Source organism: Lates calcarifer, linkage group LG9 (assembly GCF_001640805.2).
Source record: "Lates calcarifer isolate ASB-BC8 linkage group LG9, TLL_Latcal_v3, whole genome shotgun sequence".
NCBI lineage: Eukaryota > Metazoa > Chordata > Actinopteri > Centropomidae > Lates > Lates calcarifer.
In genome coordinates this window covers 7,680,600-7,703,606 of record NC_066841.1, presented here as the reverse complement: position 1 = coordinate 7,703,606, position 23,007 = coordinate 7,680,600, and the positions used below count along the sequence as shown (strand labels likewise).

General features: G+C 39.2%; 1 protein-coding gene across 1 annotated transcript in view; it reads left to right on the top strand.

The window, feature by feature from the left end:
- LOC108879285 (matrix metalloproteinase-17) overlaps positions 1-23,007 on the top strand; it is a 68,725-nt gene that overhangs the window by 22,849 nt on the left and 22,869 nt on the right. Inside the window, exons 3-4 of the mRNA XM_018670523.2 lie at positions 13,442-13,574; positions 14,626-14,761. Coding sequence (XP_018526039.1) covers positions 13,442-13,574; positions 14,626-14,761 — 269 coding nt within the window. The remainder of the gene's footprint in view (positions 1-13,441; positions 13,575-14,625; positions 14,762-23,007) is intronic.

Sequence of the window (23,007 nt, the reverse complement as noted above, 5' to 3'; positions counted from 1 at the left end):
GTTATTTTCTTTTTCACTGTTATAATAAATGTACACTGTGAATTTACAATTTGAAAAAGAAAAAAAAAAAACTTAGAACAAGAAGCTGTATTAATGAGCAATTTCATTATTTCTGCAACCACTATAACGATGTGGAAAGAAAGGAAATAACTTGATACCTCATTTGAATCTATAGCAAGTAAATTTGCTGTTTTGTCTCCCTGTCTCAGTTAGAAGTTAAAGGTCTCATTTAACTGCATGCCATCACATTTGGTTCATAGACTTGAAAACCTTACCCTAGAAGGCAGTTGTGTCTGTGATCTTGCAGAAAGTTGCTGAATTTCAAAAAAAAAAAAAAGTGAGGTATTTTATTCATATCACTCTTTCCCCCTGTCTTCTCATACCTTATGAAAAATCGCCAGTTCACTTCTGAAGTGTGTTATATTCTCCCGGAGCCTTTTTCTCTAAAGCAGATAAAACTGCATTGCTAATATTCCCATTGTGTTCTGACCAAGGCAGGGGGCTCATCAATCTTGCTCACTATCTTTCTTAACCTTATGTGTATTGCCCAAGACAATGAATGGAAGGTGGTGTTTAAATCCCCTGAATCTCCCTTTCACCTTCACACCTTTCCTCTTCCATCTCACTGTTCAGTTTGAGTCTTGGGCAGGGCCCCATGGTGAGGACAGTTGGCTCATAAGCTCATAAGGACAGCATTAGGAAGACAGTGAAGGAAATAAAGGGAAATTCTGAATGTAAATAGTAGTTAAAGTTGCAGTAATTGATTTACTTTTGGCCCTTTTGAGGCAGAGGAACTCCATGGCACGCTGAACACGCAGCCACAATGTCATTGCTTTATAAAGTTGTGGTGAAAGTGTCAGCAAACAATTGGCCATTTGCACATCCAGCAGACAAAAACCTACATTAGCATTCATTTGGAGTCATGGTTCTGGCAACATGATGAATGTAAATCAGATATTTGCTCCCTCTGCTCAATATTCCTTCTCTGGCTCCACCAACTGTTTAGAAAATATCTGGCACTTCTTACTAGGTGCTTTGGCTCTCTATGATTACCAGCTAGTTGCCAACATTGTTGAGTTTATTTGTTTTTTATGAGCTAAAATGACATTTGATACAGTGTTAATATAGAAATATTGATTATTGGAGCTTAACATTGTAGTATGTAAAAAGAAAACTGGTGAGTAATGGCAGAAAAATTCAAATCAATGCAAGCGCCTCAATAATGTTCGTCCAGTTCAAAGATGTGAACAGTCTCTGTAGTACAGTCCCTCCAACCATCCTCACTGATTCTCTTTGTGCAGGTTTTCTATCCTCTAAAGCACACATACCATTAGATGAAGAGAGAAATGATGCGCCTCTGCCCAAGTTTCCATTTGACTTGTCACTCTTACCCCCTCTGACATCATACTTGCTACACACTCAAACAGAGGCCCATACTGTAGGAACATCTCAGATTAAGCCTGACCCAGGGGTCAACATATGCCTGTTAGTGTAGCGTGCACATGACATGACACTACTGTTTCACACTGCATCACAATCTCTAACCAGCTACACACAAGGCATCTGGGAGCCTTCCGGAGAGGATATTCATTTACATTTTAGGAATTCATGAGTTTTTTGGGGATTTGGATTTAAGCTATTCTTACATAAAAACATACATTCAGCACATTGTAATGTGACAATCAAGAATGCTGGTAGCATAGAGGAAAAAATATGACTATAAAGATGATTATGGGGCATAAAGTGAAGTATTGTAATTAAGTGTACCTCTGCTCTGCACTTAAAGACACAAGGGCCTTTGTGATTTTTCAACCTTTACTTTTTCTAGACTTGGCCATGAAATAAAATTACCTCCATTTTGAGCAGAGAAATCAGAGTAGAGAGAAATGGAGAGGGGGGAGGTTAAGTTCAAGTTTAGGCAAGTTATTATCATCTGTATTGGAATTAAAGCAGTGCATATTAACGCAGTGAAAAGCCTGTGCCTTGGCTACCCTCAAGGACAACATCCAAATGATCCAAGAAGATGTTTTGTACAGTCACAACAATTCAGTATATTTGCTACAGAAAATGCACTGTGGTACCATATGTTGTATGCACACAAATATCCAGTCTGTCTCACCCTGAATCGCAGCCAAGCCCATTTGCAGCCTGATTCATTCAAGAAGTGGTTAAAAATACACAACATGTAGTGGATAAAAATCGTATTGCAAGTTGACTGGTGGTGACTCGTATCCATGATCCTTTTGGCTTACCGCCTGTGGATAAACTCAAAGCTATGGCCCAAAGCTATGATTACAAGATGGTGATAATGTTTTTTTTTTTTTTTTTTGATTTTGAATTTTGAGTGTATGTTGCTTTTAATGTTGACCTACACACTCTTGCTGCTACGGAGAAAAAAATATTGCTGAGGAAGCTATTCATTATCATTTAAAAAAAAGCATTTTTGGGTACTATATATCAAAATCTATGTCCCCATTTATGGCGACTCATACAGCACTCAGGGGTATGTATATAAATGTATGTAATTAAAAGCGATTTGGGGTGACCAGCCAACCTGCCCCATCATATAAAACTGCACTTCTTGACTGTGTGAGTTTTTAGGCATCAGCAAGAGGAGCTGTATGGGCTGGAGGTGTGTGTGTGTGTATCAGTTGGCAAATCTTTGTGCTTGACAAGATTTGTGCTCGCTTACTCATGCCCTCTGTTGAGTGAATCTCTGAACAATTTGATCAAATCCCTCTCCAAATCCGGTGGTGGCATATTCCATTTCACCTGGGAAACGTGTCTCATTGAAGCCAAAAAAAACCCAAAAAAACTCAAATTTCCATTTAATTGTGTCTTTAGAATAACAAACCATGCTAAATCTAAGTCTGTTAAGTGGTAATTTCTACTGCACAATGCAGGTTATTGGAAATTGGATGGCTTTCTATTTGCAGTCAGTGACTATCCTGTGCTGAGAAAGAGATCATGTTTACACCACATAGAAGAGTCCTTCAGTTCAGCCTGTAAGCATCCTGATCCTTGTCGTGGGATCAGTCCAGTCATCTGCCGGGTGTTAAATCACAGATGTGGTCTGGCTCTCGAGTTGGCAGAGAGTCCAGTTCATCTTTCTCTGGCTAGAGAGTCTGGCTCTCTAGTCAAAAGTCCTATTTGTTTGTAAGAAGTGAGATGACAGGTGTGGGGAATGCGGCACAGAAAACAGATAATATCTAAGCTCAGTTTAATTCTCACTTTCTGCTGCCTGGGAGCAGTGTTTTGTGATCGAGCATGTTTCGAAGGCTGTGCAGCCGTCCCTGTATGTCACCTGCAGTTTCTCTCTCCCGCTATTTCTTATATCCTGTTTCTTCCACCTCCTCTGTTTGCACAGGTGAGACTAAATCCCTCATTTCTTCGGGAAACAGTGTTTGCCTTAAAAGTCAGCCGCTGGTTTCGGGTTTTTATGAGCTCCTTAGTCAAACACACAAGCTGTCGTTGCTTGCCTGTTATATCATCCCAGTGTAATGCTTTAAGTCAACGATTTCTCAGAATAAGCTGGTGATATAAAATGGAAAGCTGCTCCAACTGCTTTGGAGAATGATAGCATTGCTGCAGCTATTGCATACACTCCCAGGGTGTTATGGCAAGAAACGGTTTAGAGAAATCGTCTGGCTGAGAGCAAAGATTTTGTGTTGATTGATGTGACACAGAGGGGGCAGGATTTTCTTTTATAGACTTTTTGGTGGACTAAGAGATGTTTTTTGAAGACAACAGTCAATATTTTGATGTCTTATTGTGTGCCATTTTAGAATAATACCATATCACATACAATATAGGAGTTACTGTAAGAAATTCTGAATTTAAGTAAAAGATAAACATAAAAAATATGTAAAATATAAACCTTTAATCATGTTTATGTTGACTCACAAAAATATAATTTAATAATTTAGGAGAGCTCCAGCCATCTCTTAAGTTAGTTTGTGTCTTAATTGGCTGTAGTTACATAGACAAGGTGAACACACTCCTTCAGGGACATGTCTTGGAATTACTGCAATAAGAGCATTCGTCAAGATGAGCAAAACATCTGCAGCATCTGAAGCAGTATGTATAATTCAGAATTTTGTAGATTTATCTTACAAGTTGCAGCTGGTGCTTTCTATTTCAAGCTGTTGGTACTGTGGATAGGATGTTACTTTGCTATTTTTGTGCATTTATTTGGAGTAAAAATGACAAGAATAAATAATCACTGATTTAGGTTGCTTTCCCTGCATATTTTTTTGTCTGCACTTGTCACTGTAATGGTAGATTCCTCTTTTTGTCAACCAGCAGCAAACTTTTCCTGCAGCTTTGCTCCAGTTTTATTTTTTCTTTGTTTCAAGTAGGCAATTTTTTATCATCTTTATTTTGTGTATAGCATGTGTTAAAGGCACCCTGTGGAGTTTTTGATCACTGGTGGAGCGGGTTTCCATGTTTGACTGATCCTAAAATCGGTTTCACACTGTGCCATCAATGGACAGTTGGTGGCAGTAACGCCTCAACAAACACAGTAAATTTATGGGCGATTTAAAATCCATCCATCCATCCATCATCTATACTGCTTATACGTTAAGGGTCACGGGGGGCTGGAGCTTATCCCAGCTGTCATTGGACGAGAGGCGGGGTGTGATTTAAAATGTTTTTTAAAAATGAACTTTGTAAATATTTCATTTCGAAAGAAGCTCACTCAACAAGTTTGCAAGACCTCAAGAATGCAAGCGTTGTGAGAAAACTCCACAGGGCATCTTTAATTTCAACTGGAGACTTGAAATTTCACACAAAATTAATAAAACACTGAGTGCTTTTGCAGGATAAACCCCCAAAAAATGTAAGGATTTTTTCTTTGAAAGAAAGATGAATAGAAATAGGTTAAATCCTTGTGTCTAATTGGCTCTTCCTCTCTGAGCATACATATGATATATCATTTGATCACTTGAGACTGTTCTTAAAGGTTACTCCTACACTATTAACTTTTTTTTTCAGTCCTTAGTTGGATCTTTAGAGAGTTTCCTAGATGAATTTTCATAAATATAGCAGATGAAAACTTCCAGCAAAACTTCATAAGAAGTACTTTCTGTCAAGTGCTATGTGATATGAACCCTTTTCTGTCTGCTTTCTATCAGCACTTCACTGCTCTGTAACCTTGTAGGAGACAGGAAAGAAAGGTCTGCCCTTGTCCCTGAGGCATTAAGGAACAGTGTAAACACTGAAGTGGCCACTGCTAGTTCATTGAACTTTGAGAGACATTGAGGTCGCTCAGGTTAAATGTCTCCCGGTGACTCATTTCTTGTCAATAAGACCAAATTTGAAGCGACTCAGCAGCTGTTCATCGGGGAAATACAGAGGGAGGTTTTGTCAACAGGAGCTCACAAGCAGGAGGGACGAAACAGATTGAGCTTTATATAGAGGCTGAGGTGAACTTTGACCTTTCCAGAATCGAGAAGAGAGTTCCTGCCGTCTGACAGGATGTGTTGTATGATGTTCGAATGACTTAATAGGAGGATGAGGAGATGTAGTGGAGTTAAATACAGAATGCTCTGTTTTTAATCTGCACTGCTCTCATCCCCTTCTCTTTTTTCTATTCTCTCTCCATTCTTTCATCTCTATGGGGAGTATCACTCTATTTTCATCACAACATGCCAATATACTGGAAGCATTGCCTGAACAGATAGGGAGAAAGGTTGAATCCATGGAGAGGAGCAGAAGTGAAAATGAGAAAACAGAGGTAGAAAAAGAAAAGTAGAGAGAGATGGAGAGGTAAAACAGAACAAGAAAAATCTACTGTAGCCATTTACCTGCTGTAGTCCTTACTGTATAATAGGATTACAGTGACCAGGGCGCTAGCGTTTCAGAGTAAACAAATTTTATTTCACAGATAATGTGGCATAAAATAGAACAAACAAAACCTGCGATGATTTAATACCCACTTTAGTACCCATTGACAATTTGTATGAGTGTATGAGAGAGGCTGAGAAGCATAGAATAGAATAGAAAATGTGCGTTTGTGTATGTGTGTGTGAACTATTAAATTATAGCAAAAATGCAAATGTTGCTTGGATTGATTGTCAACTCCTTTTATAAAGAAGTGTGGATAAAATACAAACTGGATTTGTTGTTTACTGGGGAGAGCTTTGGAGCTGTATCAAAAGACACTGGTGACTTACTCTGCATTTTCAGAGATGTTTAAAAGGATGAGACCTGGACTGACGACCACATGAGTTCCAGTAATGTTTCTAAGGAGATAGCTTAAGTGACAGTATCTCCTAATGCAGTTGTTCCCAGAAATTTTAGCTATTCATGCTACGGCAAAACAGTGTCTACAAAATCCTTGGCCAGTATCTTTTTACAGACATTGACACTGTACCCAAAATACAGTGGCAATAATTGTAAAGATGCAGTCAACTGTCCTCTCAAGAACAAATTTGCTCAGAGCATGATAAATAAGCAATTACATGCTGCATAGCCATGGCCTGTTAGTGTCGTTGCATTTGTAAGTGTGGCTGCATGCTCAGGTAGTCTGTGCTGTCTACAGTGGCGTTGCAGTATAATAGATGGTCTAACTCTCTGCTGTAGTGTATAACATATATAGTGTAGCTCCCTTCAATATTGGAGCAGTGTGTTTTACAGCCACCCCATGAAAGGCAGTGCATAATGCCCAGAGATGGGAAAATATAATGACATTACATAATCACTATCATTAGCAGTGAACACTTTGCTAATTTTTTTTCACCCTAGCTGTTTGCATTCATTGCTTTTATTAAACCTTTTGAATTCTGTGTATCATTGCATAACTGTTGCACTAATCCGAGAACTAAGTGGTTTGATGTGTTGCAGACAGTGGCACATAAATTACCAAATACGACGATGCTTGCAAATAGGAAATCTGTAAAGCTACTATACAAGATAAATAATTGAGCTGTATGAAGAGCTGTGTGGATAAAGGAACAGATGTGGTGACAACAGGGAAAAAATGCATTTAAAATGTTTCTATTTGAAGATACATTTTAAAACATCTCTGCATTTATGTGTTCCACATTCCTTCATCTTTACTTTACCCTGATGTCAAGCTCCTACACATTGCTTCATTTCTAAATTAAAACAACTGTGGGAGATCAAAGTCTTATTAGTAGGCAGATATAAATCCTACATAAAACAGCAATATGTCAGACAAACACTCATTCAAAACACATTACACAATGAGTGCAATGAGTGACTTTACAATATTTAAACATGTATATGTATATAATGCTAATGTTATCCTGATTGTGATGTAAATTCAACCAAGTTCTGCATACTGTACCTGTTATGGTGCAGGTAATGCTCCTATCCAGCTCAAGATGTATAGTGCGTCCCTAGGTCTGCTATCATTGTGCTACATCACATCCAGCCCTAAAACTTCTCTCTGTCTGAGACTCCCTCCCTGTCTTTGTTCTTGTCCAAGATCCACTCTCCCTTTTGTCCATCTGGCTCCTTGACCTGTGAGCGATAAGGAGGGGCAGCTGACAAAATCAGCCTTACGTTCCCGTCTCTCAGCTGCCCTCACTAACTTACTCTTTTCTCTTCAATCCACCCCTTTTTCCACTCTGTTTCTTTCCTCTTTCTCTCATACCTCTGTTTCGTCAGAGTGATTCAAATCATGTTCACTGACTGACCAAATGTGCAGGAGCAAGACCAAGTGAGTGTGTGAGGGGGAGAGAAAGATAGTATGGGATGAGGCAAGGAGCTGAAGATGAAATAGATGGAGGGCAGAGGTAGAAGTAAAATGATTTAGTATGTTTGTCCTAGTAATTCAAGTGTGCTAATAAGCTTAGAACAGCTGAGGTTCATGGGAATGTCATTCATTTTGTGCAGTCTCTAAATTTCATGGCATTGGATAGTTGTTGAGATATTTCAGTCTCAACAACTAGGTGGTGGTGGAACAAAAGACTGACATTGCCATCCACAGCTTTAAAAAGTGAGGAAATGAGTTGGATCCATACTGCTTTTCTCATTTGCTGATCAAAGAAAAGATGTCATTTACGCACACATCCTCAGCCAGCACGTGGGCTGTCACTCTCCTTTTGCACGATGATCCCTTCTACCTACTTCTAAGAATCTATCTGTTTATCAATTAAAACATCCTGTTAAGATGATGGGTCCATGTGTGCTTCTCAAGACTCTTTTCTTTCCTTTTAAAAAAGCTAGTCTTTATTGGTGCAGGCACTATAAATGGTAAAGCTTTAACGTTATTGATCAATACCCATTATTCCCTCAGCACTTTGATTCAACTCTCTAAAATAGAGACAAATTACTTTTTGTGTTTATCAAACTCTAGAATGAACTATAAAATCACCTTCTTATAAATCTAAATGCTCTCTCAGTTTTCAGTTGTTTCTCAATAAATTCCACATTGATCTATTTATATTTAAGATACTTTTTGCGTATCTAACCTTAAAAGATTAAATCTGCCTTTTTAGTACACTCCATTTTTTGGCTTGGAAAGTGGCTGTTAAAAGGTTGGGTGTCTGGCCCTTTCTGAAAAACAGCAGTTGTGGTCAGCTGGAATTCAGTTGTCAGTTGAATAGGAAACATGGTTTTATGATGAAAAAAAGTAGTGAATGCCCACAGAAACGTATAAAACCACTGTGGTGATAGACTACCAAAAAACACCCCCCTTTTATGACTTAAACGCCTACGGCTGGTATTAAAATGCATGAGAAGATGTGGCTACCTGTCTCACACTGACCTGTTGTCCCACCTTGAAAGACCATACATCCGTTTTTAGGAGGGTCAGCTGGATTAAAGCCAGTAGGAAGCACTGGATGCCGCTTATGTGTGTATGTGCATCTGTTTCTTCTTTTTTTGAGGGGCGATGTTACTCATGCAGCTCATGCATGACTCACATTTACACACTCTCCCTCTCTCTCTTGTGGTGTGTGAAATCATAGCCAGTGGTTTGGTTTGATGTTTACAAGGCTGTACAACAGAAGGCTCCCTTGAGGATGAGTAGATCTTAAGACTTAAGAAGACCTTCTCATCAAAAGTCTCCATCTATTCTAGCTCAGTGCTTTTCTCTCTTTTTGTGTTTACCCCCTTCTTCTCTCACCTCTTTGTTTTGTCCACTGTTGAGAGAGGTCTTTTGTAGGGTTAAGTTCTGACTTTGCTTTCACACACACAAACTCTTACACATACGTGCTGATACTCAGTAACTGTACAGTCACCTTTCTGAACAGCAGGCAGCCCTGACAGTTAGATAGATGGCAAAGTTTGGGGTTTTTGACAGTTCAGAACAGTGACCTTGCTGTGTGTCCACAAACACACAACACAATGACATACGGCTTTTCAATAAACAGCCTCATTGAAAGAACAACAGAACATTGATATTGGCCAGTTCTGCAAAACTTCTTGCCTTTTTTGTCTCGACCTCCACACTCCTACTGCATTTTCTTGCCTTGTTAAATAAAGGTCACACTGGGTCTTACACTGGCACTGAATGAAATTACGTGTTACTGGAGTGCTGATAATAGGAATTACTACTTGTAACTTATGTCTTATAAGGGCAATTTTTGGGTTAGCAGGTCTGTGTGGTCCAGGCTGAAATAATTTAGTGCTAAATGTCAAATGTCAGTATGCTAACATGCTAAACCAACCCCGTAACCCAGATAATTATCATCATTTTAGGTTTGTTATTATGAGCAAGTTAGCATGCTCACAGTAGCATTTAGCTCGAAGCACGGCAGTGCCTCAACACAGCCTCACAGAGCCGTTTGCGTGGTTGTTGTCTAATTCTTTAATTCATAAGGAAAACTCCTCCAATGAAGAGTTAAACCCTTGTGGAAAGTCCATAAGGCATCTAGGCCAAAATACATTAGTTTATTAGCAACTTGGGACCCACAATGATACCTATGCTGTAAACAGAGACAGTTTTTCAGAGACAATGTAAACATGCATGTCTGCCAGTCTGAGGGAGAGTGAAATGAATAACTATGGAAAACAGTATCAAACAAATCAAAAAACTGTGTCTTGAAATAACATAGCTTTTTTCTGTTTAATTTAGCGAAAAAGAAAACAACGTGTAAGATTGAGCAGTCTTTATACATTTCTTGTACCAAGTGATAATGTGTCAAGAGCAATTATTCTTTTGTTTACCTCTACATTTTTCTTAAAGTCTTTTGAATAATGTAACACAAGAGCCTTTAAGTTTTTCAGGCAGTTGTTTACTTGTTTGTCAGCTCAGTTGTTCCTTAGTTCTGCTCCACAGCTCATGAACAAGCAATGTAAACAATCTACACTTTTATGCCGACCGCAGCAGACCTACCGAAACATGACAGTGTACTACAAAGAGAGATTTTATTGTTCAGACAAAGAGCTCACCAAAGTGGCAGCAAGCTTGGCAGGGTGGTGTTTAACTGAATACGTTTCTCATTTGACATACAAGAAAATGGGAATGCTAGAGTGTTAGACATCATTCTGTGCCGCCGTTTTCTGTGTCTCTTAATAATGGATGATTAAAGAAGACCAGAGTCTCGGCCATCTGCGTCAGCCCCCTCGCGCTGCAGTTAATCACAGATTTAAAGAGAATAAACTCACACGGGCAGCTTCAGTTCTTTCATCATATACAGCATTTTCTTTCTCTGCATAAAAGCACAGTGTTTGCCCTCTTTCACACTACCTTTTTTTTCCTTTTTCTTTGAGAGCTTAGCGTAATCTAATGTGGCCTTTAGTTAATACATTTTACTACTGAGCATTAAGTTGCGAGGCATCTGAGCATCAGCAGTTGCTTACAGTGCCAAACACTTGATCTTAAGAAACTCACAGTGGTTTACACATGCTGCTGACTGATGAAATGTGGCTTGTTACATACTGTATACTATATATGCTGATCAGCCACAACTCTAAAACCACAGACTGGTGAAATGAATAACATTCATTATGTCGTTACAGCACAGTGTTCTGTTGGGAAACCTTGTGCCCTGGCATTCATCTGGATGCTACCTTGACATGCACCACACACTTTAACACTGTAGAACAATGGAACATGACAAAGGCATTAACCTGGCCTCCAAACTCCCCAAATTCCAGTCTGACAGAAGGGTCAGGGTCAAGGGTCAGAGCTGTTTTGGCAGCATGAGAGCACCTACACAGTATTAGGCAGGTGGTTGTAATGTTGTAGCTGATCAGTGTATGCTTCTCTGTTGTTTTCACATAAAGATTTTACAAAACCTAATAGCAACATATGACCTGAAGTTTTATGGCTATCTTTAATGTATTGATTTGTTTATTCATAAGCAGCAGTAATCTTGTTTCATCTGATTTAATTTCTACTTACTTTATCTGATTAGTTTCCTCTTCTGTAAATGTACTAATGCATTTCCGTGCCTTATGTAAAGCACACTGGGTTGCCAGTGTGTTTGAAATGCGCTATATTGCCTTGCCTTTTGTTGTTTGACATCCAACAAAGACAGCACTGCTAGACACACTGGATTGATGCTTTCTTATCGATTGCAACATCAACCTATGTGCAGAAGATGCTCAGTTGTAGTCAAGGTATCCACTAATGCATACAAGCCTAGTGTGGCTATATTTGCGATATTTCTTTTTTCTCTCTCTCTCTCTCTCTCTTCATTTGTGTAAAGCGTAGAGACATTTCTCCTGGTATGCAGACTCTGGTATTAGCTGATGTAACACTCAGATCTTTCTTTTCTGGACTACATCCAGATATACATACATCAAAATATGTTCTGTTTAGCAGTAGCGGGGTGGTGAAGTGAAATCATCAAAGGGACTAAGTTCAAGTATTAGCAAGCTGGTCTGTGAGCAAGAAGCTGAATCTATAGCAGCTACAGGGCTGTTATTCTGTAGCTGACCCTGTACTGTGACTGACTCAAAAACTGACATGGAAATTTAACAACAGGGATCAATATTGCCTGATACAGTATGATTTTGTTTTTGCACATTCTTCCAGAGCGTTCAGTACGCTGACATGTCATTCTGTCACTGAAATGTGGGCTGGGTGGCTTTTGAACCTGAAAGTGCTTAGCTAGATCCTCCTTCTCAGCATACCCTGCCCCTGGATCCCGGTGCTTTTGTCCCAGACCGTATACAGTGTACCACATGTCAACTCCATCAGGTCAAACCTTTGATGCTTTGATGCTGTTCAGAATTTTGAATCAGCTTTTTTCTTTTTATCTTCCGGTTTTTCTACAGCTGCTGCATTTTTCCATCATTAATTTTCTTTTTTCCCCTCATCTTTCTAACCTTTTAACCACCTGATATGTGGTAAAACACTTACAAAACATCCCAATCATAAACCTGCCCTCATACACCTTTTATATCTAAGCTGGGTTTAACCCACCTGGCAGGAGTGCAGATACTAAAAGCACATCATCACACAGACTGTTACTTCAGTTTTATTAGTGAAAGAGAAGTGGCCCGTCCTCCTGACATTTATCAGGACATTAAAATATAAGGTAGTGTGGATAAACACTGAGTTGTTATTTTGTAGACATCAGAAATGTAATTCACAGGAAACACATTGGTCAATGTGTTTCCATGCATTGTGATTCAGATAAATAGAGCAAAAACAAAAATTAGAAGATTTTTCTTGTTAGATTTTCCCTGTTTGTTAAGCAAAGCCAAGGATGAGGGGGCAAATATCAGTCAACAGACAGCTTTGTAAGAACTAAAGTCAATTATTTAGTTAATGAAATTTTTCCAGTGTTGTCAGTAGAGAATGGTTGCCTTGCTATCGATCTGTGCCACTCAACTCTGATGAGCGCTGATCAAAGACCCATTAAAAAAGACTGCAGACTGGCTATCAGATCATGGAGGTGTGGAGCTGAGATGGATAGAGGACAGACAGAACAAGAGACAGCAAAAAAGAGAAACAGCAAGAGCGAAAGGCCACTATAAACAGATACAGCCAGAATCAATTATGAGAATAAAGGGAGTGGATTTGGCTGTAACTGGAACAGATGATAATTGACTGGAGATGAAAATGAATCTTTCAGGAAACTAATAGTTTTCACTATTAAATTGAAGCAGCTTCTGTAAATAAATATCCTCAATTTTGATATAAGCAAGCAAAGGACAGACTCTTAAACACTTACAATTTGCAAATATCATTTTTGTATGCGCTAATACTGGGGACAGTCATTCAAAATATAAAATTCCACAGATTGCAAGTTGACCAACATGCAAGTTGCTACATCAAGCAAAACCAACCCAACTGTAATATTGGGCTGAAACAGACGAATAGCCATTCTTCACTGGAGACGTTTTAGCATATCACAGTAGGGAAAGCACGGGTGTAAATAACAAAATGACCTATAGCTTAAATCAGACAGTAAACAGGAACAGGTGTCAGACCTTCTCAGCAGCAGCAGATACTTGGAGTCTTTGAAATGCCTGGGATGACTCTTGAACTCTGTGTCTACTGTTTCCCCTCCAGGACTGGCTGAGCAGGTTTGGCTACCTCCCGCCCCCTGACCCAGTGACTGGTCAGCTTCAGACCAAGGAGGCTCTGACCAAGGCCATCAAAGCCATGCAGAAGTTTGGAGGGCTGAAGGAGACCGGAGTCTTGGGTATGTGTGACAGAGCTGGTAATGTGACTTGATGGAAGCCCTGCGTGTGTGTTTAATGCTTGACTTGAGTATGTGATTGTGAGAGAGAGAGTTGTATTTTAATGTTAAGATTTGCAGAAAAAAATACAAGACATACCTTACAATACAATGCAATATAATGCAATCCAGCCAACAAAAATACAAAGTATAGCTTTAGAACCTGCCACTGAGTTGAAGCAATATCAATCTGACACAACAACCACTGAACATGAGAAAGGTCATACTTATTTCACTTCTTTTGTATTGGAATGCATTAGATTGCAAAGATGTCTGCACACCGTTAGACACATTGTAAGCATTAATCATACTTGCTGTCATATACATGGTAGAATGATAGTGCTGCACACTATGTGACTGATAATAGTGGTATGTATAATATATAATTACAGTATATTGATTGAGTATTCCTTCTAGTATTTTTCTCACATAGTACACCCATCATTTCTCACACATAGGTATTGAAAATCTCACTCACACATTCACACCGCAATCATCCTCCACAAACAATATCATTCTTTCTCACTAATCTGTCTCACATACACGACCATAGAGGAGACAAAGGATGATATGGTGTGTGATTGATTTTAAAACAGTGCAGCGGTGTGTGTATGTAAGTATAATTTACAGCCTGAATGGTGGTGTGTGAGAGTGTGATTGTGCATGTAAGAGGGTATCTTGGGAAGCATGTATGATTTATGGGCCAAATGGCCTCTCATAACCTACTGTACATGCACATATGTATGCATATGAGGACATACAATATGAGTTACAGCTCATGAGGCAGCTATTTTCAAACCAGTTGTGAACTGTGGTGGTAGATGGGATGCTTTCCACTTCATACCTCCACTTTAACTGCATTTTCCAGCTGTCTTAGAAATAAAGTTGAAAAAAATTGTAATCATTGTGTTATAGTAATATTAGTTCTACTTAATCTGTCTAAGTCTAAGTCTAAGTCTAATATATCCATTAGTTTATGTCACATTTACCTCTCCTCTCTTCCTCTCCTCTTTAGACCAAGACACACTAGGTCTAATGAAAACACCCAGATGTTCTCTGCCAGATGTGTCTGAGGCTGAGGGGACAATGGGCCGCAGGAAACGAAGCTTGAACCCTCAGAACAAATGGAATAAGAGGCATCTATCCTGGAGGTAGGGGACAATTAGACATCATGAGGAAAGAATGATCAAATGATCTGAATATCCAGAATCATATTTGTCATTGTCAAACGCATTGAACCACACTGAACCAAAATCATTCACCATTTACATCCATAGTAATGCTGACTGCTGAAGGGTGCACATAGCTGAGACCACTGAGTCAATCGAGTCAGAATGAGATATTATCTCAATCACATAGGTGTGTTTTTTGGCAGTGAGAGGCATCTTGCTGTTGCCTGGCAACCACATTATAAGCTGTCAGTCAGTAGTCGAGTATTGTACTTAATTACTTAATGTGTAAAGGTACTTCAATTTCCTGTCAATAGAAACTAAGGAAATGATTTAATAATTTACCTTCACAGCACTCTGAAGGTTAACACCCTTCTCTCTTACATATGGACAACTTAGTATTCATGATACACTATAGAAACACAGATTAGAACATCAGCTCATAGCAAAAATATCAGCTCACCATCTGTGTCAGAGTCATAGCCTTGATGGAAACAGTCATTTGTTTGCTTAAAAATGTAAACCCTTGTACAGTGGAGCAGAGTTTTGAGGTATTTGTACTTTACTTGAGTAATCCCATTTGATGCTATTCTGTACTTCTACAACATTTCAAAGGGAAATATTTCTTGAAAGTTTTGAGAGATCATGCTTTTTTTTTTGACTCCCAGAGTGTATAAGCAGTGTATCACTGCTGAAAGTGTGTCCAATTCGTCCTTCTTACTTAAAGGCTGGAGGGAACAAAACACTACAATTCAGGATACAATAACCTACATGCTATTTTATAAATACATACTATACTACAATGGTTCAATCTGTTTCTAATGAGCCCAGGTTATCACAGTCTAAAGCAGACCATTTCGAACCATTGCACTGTAAAAATGTTTTCTCCATTGTATGCACCCCTTGATAGATTATATTAGGCAACTCTTGCTCAAGGCAGACATCTTTTGGTTTCTGGATCAATTTTGGCTCAGAGGAAGAGCTTTGTGTTTAAGTGGCATGCTGGTTAGAGAGACCAGCGGCATGCAGCGAAACAGCAAGAGCTTCCCTCCGCTCAGAGATTATACAAAGAAAGAAATTCCTGTTGCTGTATAGAGTAAGAGTAATGGATGGAACAGAGAGGTTTTTACACACATACAGTAATTGCATCTCTTGGTTCATGTACTCAGAGACCAAAGTCATCTGTATGATTCCTGTAGAGCAAAGGATTCATCACAGTCATTCTGCAGTTTATACAGTACAGGATAAAATAATATGGTCATGTTAAGTGCAGCTCGACCATCTGTCAGGGATACAGCTTAGTGCTTGACAGCAGTGGAGGAGGCAGTGAAACATATGGTTGCCCTATGCTGATTCACGCGCTATCAGGAGTGATTCAACAAGCTGATGATCTAAGCTGCTGTGTTGGCTAGTTTGTCTATTTTGTGTGTACCCTGCTGAAAACAGCGGCCGACACATTAATGCAGTAGATACAAACATATGCACGTCCACAAAGAGCATATGTACATAATACAATAAAAAATATACCCACACTGTCCCCTCACACGATAGCTTGTATTCCTCTCCGTGTTCTCTCTCTCTCCCAGCTGGTGAGAGATGTTTGTAAAGGGTCAGTGCTTCTCAGACTAAAGTCATGACAGCCTACAACTTGTGATAAAATCTCCTCACTGCTCTCTTTGCCCATTCTTGGGCAGTGACCCCTCCCAGATTTCAGCCAGCCGTATTGTTGCTGATGAGATGAGTCACACTTGAACTAATATGTCTGATGGAGTGTTTGACCAATTATTATCTTATTACCAGTTGAAATGATGTACTGTACAATACAGTCACCACTAGTAAGTGCCTTACTGCACACCCTGAAACTTTGAGTCGCTGTTTGTTTGAGACACACTGCTGTTTGTGGCCAGAAAATAGAATCATGTCCTTTTTTTCCTGTGTTGAGTAGATTACCATAAAATATGGCTCCAACATTCACATTCCACTCAAGATGAATTGTCATAAGTTTGTTGGTCCCTTCACCTTCCATCAAGCCCCATCAACAGGTCAAAATTTTAATTTGTCTAATACTTTGGTTTACAGTTTAATATCTGCCAAACTAATGACATTCCCATCCGTCTCCACTGTATGTTGTGTTTAGTGCTAATTAGCAAATTTTAGCATGATAACATGCTCAAATATGAAGTATTTTAGCTACAAATGCCTGTACAAGTCTTGCCTGTTGCTCAGTTGCTCACTTGCCCATCCATTGACTATACCTCAGGACAACTAACAGCTGTAAAATGCATTGCATTTAATTACACTAACACGAAAATGGCATAAAAAAAAAAAAAAACAACAGACCTACAGCAGAGTTGATCTGTGTTATTGGACACCACAGCTCTGCTCAGCATGACCATACTGTCATCTTTCTGATTTAGTTTTATTATCATTGTCTTAACACATGCTCTAGTGTTGAGCCACTTTTCACTACTTTAAGTGGATAAATTACTTTAACTCAGATGAGGAGCAGAGTGTTTACAACTGACAGGTCAGCACGGCATCTCAGTTTAGTGAGGTGTTGCTTTGCCACGAGCTGCTGTGTGTATCTGACAGCAGGAACACTGCAACAGACAGGTAGGCTGTGAAAATCTTGGCTATGCTTTCAGAATATGTGATGTGAAGTTTGGTTTGCAAGTATATTCACAGTGTTTCAGCTGGATTGAAGAAGGTGCTGGTATTGCAAACTAAAAACGTGACAAGCTGCTTGTATGGGTAAGGGGTGTTTTTGTCTGGTTTACACAGATGAAATGACCTCTTGTCAGACATAAAAACCTGTGTCATGAAGCTTTAGAACAAGATCAAAAGCTAAGTAAGTTGAGTTTGCCAGTTTGTTGCTGAAAGGGTCTCCATTTGGGAGACAGCCCAGATGAGCATTCTGTGCTTGCTACAGTCTTCATCAGTAAGTTGCAATATATACCTATATGTACTAATGTAATGTAACTGCTACCAAATCAAAGGTAGCAGTAATCAGTTTGGTAGACAAGGACTGGTCAAACAAGTGTTTATATACCCAAGGAAAGACTTTTTATTTCAGCCAGACCAACCTGGAGCTAAGGAGAGTGGGACACACAGGCCAGATGGGCCAAAGCAACAAGAATGATGAACTGAGGAGGCTAATAGATCCAAGGTAGGACAGAAGGAAAGCAAAATGAAGCGAGATGCAAAGGGAAAGCAGGACGTCAGGGCACTGGAGAATTGAAGAAAAACAGGTCGATAAGCAGGAACTCTCAGCTGATGAGAAGGCTGTGGGAGCAAGAGGGAGTGAGGGGGGCTGCAGTAGTTATTGTAAGCGCAGAACAGATAATAAAGCAGAGCTCAGACTGAGAAAAGACGGTGAAGATGATGAGGCAGCAGGATGAATATGAGTTGTATAATGTTGAGTTGTGCTCTTTTCTAAAAGACAGACTTAACGAAAGACTTAAAAAGATATATGGCTCTTTTTTTTCCTTTACTAATCCAAAGAAATGAAAATCAGTGTAGTAGAAACATTCTGAGTGACCAAAACCCTGAAAGTAGCTTCTGTTTTTACCAGACCCAGCAAGAAAACCACGCCCCAACTACAAATGTGCTATGAAGTCTGTTGTTACTAAAGTTATCATTGTTATTCATCAGGAAAGATGAGTGTTTCCTCCCAAACCTATCACTAAATAGAACACTGATGTTGGACAAATCTGCAAAATGTAGGACGTACTTATGTCATTCCGTTGGTCGGATAAGCATTAGATGGATTGTGATGAAATTTTGTATAGACACCAATAGGGTGAAGCCTGCTGATTTTGGAGGTCCCATGACAGTTCCTCTAATGCCACAATGATATCATCATTTGTACCTCAACAACTATTGAATGGATTGCCATGAAAGTAGTTTCAGACATTTATGGCGAAAGTCAAATTTGGAATGTGTCCAACACTTTACTGCTAACATAGTTGCAGCCTCTTAGTCTTGTTATAAGTAAGTGGCAGATACAGTATGGTTAAGGTTGAGATTGGTTGGGAAAATTGCGCTAATGGTGAAGAAACTATGGCGTTAAGGTGAAGCAACTAGAACATTACAGTTTGGGAAAGATTGTGGTTACAGTAAAATAAATAAATACTATTTGTGATAGGCCAACAACACAAAAGTCACCCTGGCCTTCACATCCTAACTTTGCACTTGGTTACATAAATAGCACATTACTTTCTCCATTAGCACTGAATCTTATCCTTGAACAGAAATCGTTAGGTGCAGAAACATCTAATATAAACCTAATTCCCAGGGGTACTGGGCAGGTTGATCCAGCCAGGATTAACTGGGAAGAGTAAGCTTCTTCAGCAAAGGGATTGGGGAGACTTTTCTGCTCCACACTGGTTTTCAGCTGCAGAAGTAACAACTCAGACTTGCAAGAGGGATGAGTTCAGAGGGATGAATCACTTGTCCCTGAGGGCAGGATGGGTTTGGCTTATTGATAACAAATTACCTGGTGACTTTGTCCCTGTGGCACTGCCTTGTTGAAATAATCCCTCACATCCACCCACTGGAGGCTTTCAGCCAGAGATAGAGAAAATTCTTTTGGGGTCAGGATGTGATTGCATGGGGGCTCTCATAAGGTGGGAGCCGACCTGGAAAACCAGGTGGCAGCAGTCCAGCATCACACCGCACACAAACTGTTGACTGTACGGAGTCAACATCTGCTTCAGGGGGACCAGCAAGCGCACTGCTGTGAGGACTTGCTGTTTTATGACTGGAACATTTTTCTTTTTTTCTCATCACTCGTTCTCTTTCTCCCTCCCTCCATCCCTCCCTCCATCCTACTACTGCCAACCTGCTCTACTGCCAATCATTATGCCTTATGCTGCCTTCAGCTTGGCCCCACTCAGCTCTATGAAGTAAGGCAGCCTGTCTTTTCAGTGCAGTGAAGCCACCTTTCTACTCACAGCTCTCGCATTTGTACAGCGCAAAGCGGCCAAGAATTACTGGAAACTGAAGTGTGTGAACTTTGTGTCTTTTGTAGAATTTTTCAGCCTGGAACTCCTGCCAAGAAACAGATGGTGAATTTATTGTGCTTTTATTATACACATTTGTGGATTATTTGTCGATTTCATATTCAGTCACATTTTGAGAGGTTTCCATATGGTGTGGTTTATCAATAAAGTAACATAGAAAGCATTGATATTCGATATATACTTGCTGCCCGAGGAGTGTTTGGGTATAATTTAATGAAAGCATTTTTTTTATCCAGGTATTGTATGGTTGCTTGCTCACATCTTTACAATAGGTATTTTACTGTAATTTATTGTGCTTAACTTATTTCTGAGGTGGAAAATCACCACTTAAACACTCAAAAGCATCAGCAAATATCTCACACCTTCTATTGTCAATTGCACCTTTATTCAGCTTCAGGGTCCCTGTGCTGCTGATGACTCACAGAACATTTAAATTCATCTGCAAAAGATGAAGTAGAGAGGCACTGAGTTGTGCTCAAATACTTTTATGCCAGCTAAAAGTTACTTGAGATGGAACACACCTCCATAGACATGGCCTTATATGTGTGTATTGAAGCAGTATCCCAATATAAAAAAGCAATATATTGTAATTGGACGGTTTTCACCGACCAGGATTACCATTAGACAATATTGCGTAATGGAGTCTGTAATGGCAAAACTAATTACCTCCTTATTACATATTTATGACTAAGTTTGGCAAAAGACCTCACAAAGTAATGGTTTCACACAGGTTATTTCACATTAGGACGTTTTACACTTGTCAGATAAGATGTAAAACTTTATATAAGTGCACAGCCTCTCTACAGCTGTGAAAAAGATCCCAACTCCCCACAGCCATTTGATTAACATGATAACTAGAAGGTTTATCACATTAACTTGCGGTAATTTAGTTATTTTCCTGGCATTATCTGGACTCTTGGGAAATTCATCTCACTCTGTTCAAGTCCAATAGAAATGCAGCCTATTGAGAGAGTTCACTGTTTACTATTATAATACAAGGGCATGTAAGACTTAATGTACCATTCTTCCTGCCCTTCCATGAACCATTGCTTTCAGCAGCATGGACTTTCTTGTAGGTCCACTCTGTGTGAAGGTGGTCAGATGTTAATTTGCCCAAATAATGCATCACACATAAAAAGTCATTGCAGAAATCTTCCTCCTCCTCTTATTGATTTAAAGGCAAACACATTTGAGCTGTCTCCAAAAGCTGTGTTAATGTCCATTCAGTAGCTTTTCTTTCCTCACAAACTAGTGAATGAAGATTTCCTTTTCAGACAGGGGAAATTAAGAGAGACCAAAACCTTAACAAATCCAAATTCTCAGCAACAAGCATACCCTGCTTTAAAAGCAAAATAAAAGCAAGTTATTATCTACATTCTGATTAGCCCAGTTGGCACAGCATTTATGAAAAAAATCTTTTTATGTGGATCGATACATTTATTCCTTAAAGTGATATTAAATCCAGAATATAGTGTGTTACTAAAATGACAAAACTCATATCAACTTGTTCTCTCAAGAGTATTCAGCTACTTAAGGAAAAAGAGTAAAAAATAAAAATAGCTTCACTAAAAATATCCAAAAAAGATTTTTGACAATGGACAATTAAGCACAGTAAATAGTCAGGTTTTCATTTTAAAAAATGTAGAATGATAGCACTTTAACATGGTATATTTCATCTCTTCTACATTCCCAGTTCCATCAGCCTGTAACAATGCTCCTTTCTCTCTCCTCTCTTTCTTATCCATGCCATTTCCTCTCCTTCCATCTTCTGTCTGTTAAGCACCATGGAGACAGATTCACAGTCTGTCCAGGTCTGCCTGCTCACTGGTGTCAGGGCATTCTTTGATGTAAGCAGTTCTTTATGTAGGTATTATATTTGATTGATGTGCAAACGTCTGACAGTACGCTCTGTTCTCATATATTTATTTGTGAGTCAATGATGCAAACTCAGGAGCTCTGTTGCTGCTAAACAGCCTCTCAGCCACTGAACCGCTGATGACTCCTGCTTTATGCTGCAGCCAAAAACACTTAGATCTGCACTTTTTTCCCCCTCCAAACTCTGCTGGCTCTTGTGCTTATCACTCTCCAACTGCTCATCGGTCACAGTCATGAAATTTCTAGAAAATGAACATTTACGCTGTGATCATGCAGCCAAATTTACTCTTTTTGAGCTGAGCTGAGAAAACCATGCAACAATATGACCTGTGACTGCATTCAGAAACTTGACCACAACCATCATCAACACATCTTTCTTTCTTTGTTCCCACTGAGGTGACAATAGTTCCATGAATAAAAGTTGAAGCCAAAATTTGTTGCAGGGAAAATATAATATTATTAATAAATATTCAATGAGCCAATTAGCTTGAAATTGATTATTATATGACCATCAAATATATACAGCATTGATGTTTGGCATTAAGGCTTTGATCTGGTCATTACCCACATGGTAACAAGCTCAGCACAGCAGGTAGTGGGGATTGATGATAATTACTCCACCCATTGGAGCACAAACTGTTTACAGGTTGGTGCTAGGGTGTAAGTGTTAGCATAGCTTTCTAGTGAACAGTGTGGCAACAGGCATGCAGCAAAAGGGTAAGCACGCCATTGGTGGCTAAAAAGAATAGTTTAACCTTTTGGAAATTTGGTAATTCAGTTTTCTTGCTGCAAGTTAAATGAATCAATAGAATCACTTTTGTGTCTTTAGGCTAAATATGAAGCGAGAACCAGCAGACAGTTAGCTTAGCTTAGCATAAGAACTGGCAGCAAAGGGAAACAGATCAAAAGAAACTCAGCCCTCCAGCACCTCTAAAGCTGACACATTATATCTTGATTGTTTATTCTATACAAAAAAAAACTTCCTGGAGTCTTTTCATCACTGTAAAGTTCTTAGGCAGCCAAGGAGACTCAGTCAGAAAAGAAAGCTAATAATTTTTTCAAAATATCAAGCTATTTACTCGCTTGATTTTTAAAAGGTTGCATTTAAAAAATGTTGCAGTGAGAGGAGCACACGAGTGTAGCAGTGGACAGACCGACCTCATAGGTTTCACTTTATTAGACATTGAAAAGTTTAGCTGTATGTACTGTATGTAAAACTGGAATTGATTTATTGACACAAGAATTTATTATCTTGTAGAAATTGTTGAGATAAATTAGTTAGTGTTGTATTTGCTGTATGTCTTGTTCACAGCTATCTCAAGTAAAATAATA